The 7,301-nt window shown below is 34.2% G+C and overlaps 2 protein-coding genes across 3 annotated transcripts; one reads left to right on the top strand and one right to left on the bottom strand.

The window, feature by feature from the left end:
• The first annotated feature begins 215 nt into the window (after positions 1-215).
• LOC140058737 (ruvB-like 1) lies at positions 216-4,744 on the top strand. 2 transcript variants are annotated; one of them, XM_072104462.1, is made up of 9 exons: positions 216-418; positions 926-1,145; positions 1,951-2,034; positions 2,315-2,472; positions 2,584-2,733; positions 2,849-3,111; positions 3,220-3,322; positions 3,462-3,553; positions 4,123-4,744. In XM_072104462.1, the coding sequence occupies exons 1-9, from the start codon at positions 278-280 to the stop codon at positions 4,280-4,282; spliced, it is 1,371 nt and encodes a 456-aa protein (XP_071960563.1). In that variant the 5' UTR covers positions 216-277; the 3' UTR covers positions 4,283-4,744. The 2 variants fall into 2 exon arrangements, with proteins under 2 accessions (XP_071960563.1, XP_071960564.1); XM_072104463.1 differs by lacking the exon at positions 4,123-4,744 and adding an exon at positions 3,661-4,115.
• Positions 4,745-4,807: 63 nt separating this feature from the next.
• LOC140058738 (synaptotagmin-1-like) lies at positions 4,808-7,202 on the bottom strand. Its single transcript, XM_072104464.1, has 7 exons — positions 6,819-7,202; positions 6,489-6,686; positions 6,144-6,398; positions 5,828-6,001; positions 5,638-5,714; positions 5,161-5,290; positions 4,808-5,008 (listed from the first exon to the last, which is right to left on the bottom strand). Exons 1-7 carry the CDS (start codon positions 7,008-7,010, stop codon positions 4,808-4,810), a joined length of 1,227 nt encoding a protein of 408 aa, XP_071960565.1. The 5' UTR covers positions 7,011-7,202.
• Positions 7,203-7,301: the final 99 nt, after the last annotated feature.

Raw genomic sequence — 7,301 nt, 5'->3', positions numbered from 1 at the left:
TAGCAGAAATAAATAATTTTGTAAAAGAATTTTAAATAGTTTGATAATATTAATTCAAATTATAAATTGTAATAAATTAAAAAACTAAATTCAAATTAAAAAACAGTCGTTATTTTTAATTTTTAATGTTTTAGTATGTTAATATTAATTGTTTGGTTTGGTAAAAATGTGGTTAGGAAAGTTATGATTTGCCGAATAATAGAGAAGCAGCCATTTTACGCTCCATGTGTGAATTGTTCTGTTGTTGTCGATTTGTTTATCTAAAAAACATATAAAAATGAAGATCGAAGAAGTAAAAAGTACTACAAAAACACAAAGAATTGCATCACATAGCCATGTGAAAGGGCTAGGTTTAGATGAAAGTGGTTCTGCTATACCTACAGCTGCAGGATTAGTTGGTCAAGAAATGGCGCGGGAGGTAAGCTCCTCTCGATCGTCCTCGATCCTCGCGAGAGTCCTACTTTTTAGTTATAGCTAGCCAGGCCGGGCGGCCCAGCAGCCCACCACCCGTCCCAGTTTAGGCTACCCTAGGCTAGCTAAAGTCAGCCCCAATGTAATAATGTGAATAAGCTTGGCGGACAGGCATACACATGGAATATATGGTAGGCCTATATAATATATAGGCTATATAGGCCTATATATATGTATTTAATTAAGCATCTACTATAAGCTAGCTAGTACTACTAGTAGTAGTAGGCTACTCTCGAATTCAAGAAACGTTTTTTAAAGAAGAGGGATGCTACTACAGTATTACTAATATTACTAATAGTATTATAACTATATTATGCCTAGCCTAGTAATAAACTTTATTAAATTGAGGTGGCGTTTAACGGTGAGTAGGCCTAGTTAAGTTAGGCCTAGGTTAACTTTAGGCCTATTTCTTAATTGCGTCAACACTAAATATCATATAATGTTTGTTATTTAGGCTGCTGGGGTAGTAGTTGAACTAATTCGATCTAAGAAGATGGCTGGCCGTGCAGTTTTGTTAGCAGGTCCACCTGGAACAGGAAAGACTGCCCTTGCTCTGGCTGTTGCTCAAGACCTTGGAAGCAAAGTGCCATTTTGTCCAATGGTTGGCAGCGAAGTATTCTCAACGGAAATTAAGAAGACTGAGGTGCTCATGGAAAATTTCAGGAGAGCAATTGGTAACTAAACTGAAGCTAATTTAATGTTGCCAATGGTATAACTATATGTTGCCAATGGTATAACTAATGTTACCAATGGTATAACTAATGTTACCAATGGTATAACTAATGTTGCCAATGGTATAACTAATGTTGCCAATGGTATAACTAATGTTACCAATGGTATAACTAATGTTACCAATGGTATAACTAATGTTGCCAATGGTATAACTAATGTTGCCAATGGTATAACTAAATGTTGCCAATGGTATAACTAATGTTACCAATGGTATAACTAATGTTACCAATGGTATAACTAATGTTGCCAATGGTATAACTAATGTTGCCAATGGTATAACTAATGTTACCAATGGTATAACTAATGTTACCAATGGTATAACTAATGTTGCCAATGGTATAACTAATGTTGCCAATGGTATAACTAATGTTGCCAATGGTATAACTAATGTTACCAATGGTATAACTAATGTTGCCAATGGTATAACTAATGTTGCCAATGGTATAACTAATGTTACCAATGGTATAACTAATGTTGCCAATGGTATAACTAATGTTGCCAATGGTATAACTAATGTTGCCAATGGTATAACTAATGTTGCCAATGGTATAACTAATGTTGCCAATGGTATAACTAATGTTACCAATGGTATAACTAATGTTGCCAATGGTATAACTAATGTTGCCAATGGTATAACTAATGTTGCCAATGGTATAACTAATGTTACCAATGGTATAACTAATGTTGCCAATGGTATAACTAATGACCAGTGATATTGTGTATTTACTATGGCTTTATTTTATACAGGTTTAAGAATCAAAGAAATGAAAGAAGTCTATGAAGGGGAAGTTACAGAGTTGAAGCCATGTGAAACTGAAAATCCCATGGGAGGTAAAAACTTCAAATACATACAAAGTCACAAAATTCCTTAATAATTTACATTTTGTTGGGTTAAAGGTTAGTCTATAAATAGATACCATAACGAGTTTAAGTACATTTAAACATTTAGAAAACAAACATTGTCTTCAGTGGATGTTATTTAATATTGAAAATTGATGCTTTTTAAATCTTAAAATGTATTAATGTTTTAAAATGAAGGGTCTGCTCCAATCAGTAGTGATTGGGGTGTAAATTATGTTCATCGCATACTTAGTTTTGTGAATATTGACAGGATATGGTAAAACTGTTAGTCATGTTGTGATTGGTCTAAAGACAGCTAAGGGAACTAAACAACTTAAGCTGGATCCATCAATATATGAGAGTTTACAAAAAGAGAAAGTTGAAGTTGGTGATGTTATCTACATTGAAGCCAATAGTGGAGCTGTCAAAGTAAGATAGATCTTTATGATTTAAACAAAAACAATTATATTATTTATATTTAGAAAACATTCTACCTTTAGAAATATGATAAGTTGATAAATTGCATTTCCACTTTTTCAGAGACAAGGAAGATCAGACACATTTGCAACAGAATTTGATCTTGAAGCAGAAGAGTACGTGCCATTACCAAAAGGTGATGTACACAAGAAGAAGGAGGTGATCCAAGATGTTACATTACATGACTTAGATGTTGCTAACGCCAGACCACAGGTAAAGCACACAAATGATTCATGATCATACACACAGGTGGTATATCATATGTAACACTAATTGACTGACATTTTATAACAACTTAAGATTATCAACATTATATTTGTTAATGTAGGGTGGACAAGACATTATGTCTATGATGGGACAGCTAATGAAACCTAAGAAGACTGAGATTACAGATAAATTACGTAAAGAAATCAACAAAGTAGTCAACAAATACATTGATCAAGGTGTTGCTGAGCTTGTGCCAGGCGTCTTGTTTATTGATGAGGTTCACCTGCTTGATATAGAATGTTTCACTTACCTGCATAAGGCTCTTGAATCAGCTCTATCACCAATTGTTATCTTTGCTACTAATAGAGGCAGAACACCTATCAGGTAACTACTGCACACTACCCAACAGAACTAATCTCTACACATTTAAATCATCTTTGTATAAATTAGATATAAAAATATTCTGAAATACATTTGTTTTTCTACTTTAAGAGGAACTGAGGACATTGTAGCACCACATGGCATGCCCCTTGACCTCTTAGATCGTGTACTTATTATTAGAACACTTCCATATTCACAAGTTGATATGATCCAGGTAAGTACCACACTTAATCTTTTGTGTGCTTAGTGTTAAATAAAACAATGTATAGAAATACTGTATATGAAATATAGCTTGTAATGTTATTAGTGGTTATTAGAAAAATTGTATACAAGTTGAAATATTCCTCTCGCAGATTTTGAAGATAAGAGCAGAGATTGAAGGGATTCGGATCGGAGATGAACCCCTGCAGATGTTGGGAGAGATAGGATCCAAGACCACACTCAGGTTTCTATTTACTAAACTTTTGTTGATGCATTTCAAAAAATATGAATGAATAGCGTATTCAATTATGGACCACTATTTAGTTGCTAGTATTATGTTGTTTTTATCAGATATGCTGTACAGCTCCTGACACCAGCCAGTCTATTTAGTTGCTAGTATTATGTTGTTTTTATCAGATATGCTGTACAGCTCCTGACACCAGCCAGTCTATTTAGTTGCTAGTATTATGTTGTTTTTATCCGATATGCTGTACAGCTCCTGACACCAGCCAGTCTATTTAGTTGCTAGTATTATGTTGTTTTTATCAGATATGCTGTACAGCTCCTGACACCAGCCAGTCTATTTAGTTGCTAGTATTATGTTGTTTTTATCAGATATGCTGTACAGCTCCTGACACCAGCCAGTCTATTTAGTTGCTAGTATTATGTTGTTTTTATCAGATATGCTGTACAGCTCCTGACACCAGCCAGTCTATTTAGTTGCTAGTATTATGTTGTTTTTATCAGATATGCTGTACAGCTCCTGACACCAGCCAGTCTATTTAGTTGCTAGTATTATGTTGTTTTTATCAGATATGCTGTACAGCTCCTGACACCAGCCAGTCTATTGGCCAAGGTCAACGGCAAAGATGTCATAGGAAAAGAAGAGATTGAAGAAATCAATGAATTGTTTTACGATGCTAAATCATCCGCTAAGATATTGGCTGCCCAAGAAGATAAATACATGAAATGAGGAGGACAAATGTATTCTTTTAAGCCAAGTATTTACACAAGGTATTCTATTCAAACGTAATTTACTCACGTCAACAAACTTGTGTAATTACTATAAATACAAATCATTTGTTCTTTTTTTGCGGATAAAGTATTTAAAACCAGTTTTCCTTATGTAAATTTGGATTTCTTTTGTATATAAAACAATGATAAACACAAACTGGCTTCTTTGTAATTTGTAAAACTTGTTGAAAGTTGAACAAGTTTTTCTGTTGAACTGTAGAAAAATAATTGAGAACACTTTCTCTTTATTAAAATACAAATTATTCACATAATTGTAATTTCTTGATACTTGTTGAAACAATGTTCTAGATACTATATATATACAAGTTCTTGTAGCCAATCCATAGACCTTGTCTAGATACTATATATATACACAAGTTCTTGTAGCCAATCCATAGACCTTGTCTAGATACTATATATATACAAGTTCTTGTAGCCATTCCATAGACCTTGTTGATTTCTATCTGGTGTGCATGGCAGGTTTCTAGATTGCCATTCCATCAACAATACGAATTCTTGCAAAAGAACCAGCTTTCCTACTAGAGACTGTTACCACCTTATTTCCTGTGTGTTTTTGAAATATCAATCTAGGATATCGATTGATGGAATGTGCATACATTGCTTCGCGGAACTCTTGCACTGTTGCTGTCTGTGACCACTTCGTCCGCACTTTGTTGGAGTTTTTCTGCACAGAATTAAAACCAATGTTTAAGATTAGATTTAATAGATATTTTTTATATTGTACAACATTAAATGATATTTGGCTGTAAAACGCCAGATTGTGCATTTATAAACTGTGTTTCTAATGATTAAACTTGTTTGGATTGTTGTACTTACCAGGTCAGCCAGGCGGAATCTACCTGCATAGCCAACGCTGGTGTCAAGGTTCAAAAGGTCAATAAATATTTGACCCATAGCATCCGTTTCCCCTACAAATGCCTTGTCTAGCACATGTAGTACAATATATCTACAAAAAGAAAATTGTATAGTAATCAGCTTGAAATAAACACACTTTAACTGTGGGTTAGCCAGCTGTGGTTGTTACTTACCTACTACCAAGTTCTTCAAATAAACACACTTTAACTGTGGGTTAGCCAGCTGTTGTAAATTACTTACCTACTACCAAGTTCTTCAAATAAACACACTTTAACTGTGGGTTAGCCAGCTGTTGTAAATTACTTACCTACTACCAAGTTCTTTAAATAAACACACTTTAACTGTGGGTTAGCCAGCTGTTGTAAATTACTTACCTACTACCAAGTTCTTCAAATAAACAAACTTCTGTGGGTTACCCAGTGGTTGTAAAATACTTACCTACTACCAAGTTCTTCCTCTGCTACTGGAAAATCAAATGTCTCATTCCATACAGGATCTAAAGTGTTTTTGACAACCTATAAAACAGGAATCCATTAAAGCATTTTAAATTGCAATATATTTATCATTTTGGCTCCCCAATGAATAGTATGTATGTGTAGAAAAGTGAATAAAAGTACAATTACTGTACCTTTGTCTGTTCAACTTTTGCTACTCCAGGTATGATGACCTTTACGTAAGGGCATGGTAATTTATCTGGATCACGACAGACTAGCCGACTTGCTCCTATTATGCTAACGTGAAGTGTATCTGGCAGTTGAAACTGCAAACCTATCTCAAGTTCTCCTTTAATGTCCAAATCAGTCTGTAAATTAACAATTAAACTGTAAAGTGAATGTGCAGTCTATTTGATAACAGCATTTATATTGTATGTTTACCTTGAAGGTATATTCAAGGTAATGTTTGATTTGTATAAATTTATGTTTTGACTACGCCCAATACTGTACCTCTGCTTGTAGTGTGTACCACTCGGTAGATACTTTAGACAAATCTGTCTCGGCCAATGAAATGATCTTTTCTCCCATAAAATCATCCTTCCCCATGGGATCATGACTCATCACCTGCGCCCTCAACTGTGTATCACTTAAGTCTTCTGGTAACACTTTAAACATTAAGATCTCGTTGTACGTTGGACTTAGACTTTTTGTCACAACTGAAGTTGACTTGGCACCATCTGAGTAACTATCGGGAATCACATCAAGCTAAATTGAATCATTTGTACAAATATTAGTTCTGGAAAAAACATTTAAAAACTAGAAATTATTATCACAAGCAGAAGTCACTATACAAACCTTTATGTAAGGATCTGAGGCTTTTCCTCTTAAGTCTTTTGCACTTAAGTCTCTTGCTGAAACCACTTTAACCAAAAGAAGTTGACGTCTTACATCGTATTTCAAAGATAATTTGACATCACCTTTTGCATCACCCAATGTCTTCATAACACTTGGATCCATTTGCTTGTACAACTGCTTCAGGATGTAAATACTCTCCTAAATAGAAACATCATTTGAAATTAAACTTTTTACAATACAACAATGTTTTTATGATATTAAATATATTTCATTTATTAAGTTTGGTTTTATTCCATGTAATGAATACAATTGTAATTAATGCTGTGGTACCTCATAACCATCGTAATCTGTATCCTCTTCAACATCCCAAAATGGATGATGGTCATGTCTACGTTTATTTTGTTTTGGTTTTGATGTCATTACTCGAGCAAGCTGTGCAACTCTCTCATCTGAATCTGTAGGATCTCCTATTGACGTTGGACCAGTAGTAGGTGACGTTGGTTGACTTGCATTTCCGCCCATTATTATCGATTTTTGCGATATAAATAACTAGATGAAATATGCTTATGAATAACTAAGTATTTCAATAAACATCCAGATCTTAAATTTAAAAATAAATCCGAATAATTCCATCAAGTTTACAGCAAAATAAAAACTGAATTTGGAACCTTCACGTTGTTTACATCCCGATGACGTAATTTACTGTCGGCAAGCCAACACATTATAGAGGGCGGTCATTGACTTTTTTTAATCAATTAATTTATTTTTATGAGGGCGCTATATATGAAAAGTGCGAGATCGACTCACCTATCT

This window comes from Antedon mediterranea, chromosome 9, assembly GCF_964355755.1.
Source record: "Antedon mediterranea chromosome 9, ecAntMedi1.1, whole genome shotgun sequence".
Taxonomy (NCBI): Eukaryota; Metazoa; Echinodermata; class Crinoidea; order Comatulida; family Antedonidae; genus Antedon; species Antedon mediterranea.
The sequence above is the reverse complement of the archived record's forward strand: the minus strand, read 5'-3'. Positions and strand labels throughout refer to the sequence as shown.

Coding starts and splice junctions, on each gene's coding strand:
- LOC140058738 (XM_072104464.1), bottom strand. CDS start 7,010: ATGGGCGGAAATGCAAGTCAACCAACGTCACCTACTACTGGTCCAACG. Junction 6,687..6,818: donor CAGATTACGATGGTTATGAG/GTACCACAGCAT, acceptor GTTTCTATTTAG/GAGAGTATTTACATCCTGAA. Junction 5,009..5,160: donor GATTCCGCCTGGCTGACCTG/GTAAGTACAACA, acceptor AATTCTGTGCAG/AAAAACTCCAACAAAGTGCG.
- LOC140058737 (XM_072104462.1), top strand. CDS start 278: ATGAAGATCGAAGAAGTAAAAAGTACTACAAAAACACAAAGAATTGCA. Junction 2,473..2,583: donor CCAATAGTGGAGCTGTCAAA/GTAAGATAGATC, acceptor CCACTTTTTCAG/AGACAAGGAAGATCAGACAC. Junction 2,734..2,848: donor TTGCTAACGCCAGACCACAG/GTAAAGCACACA, acceptor TTGTTAATGTAG/GGTGGACAAGACATTATGTC.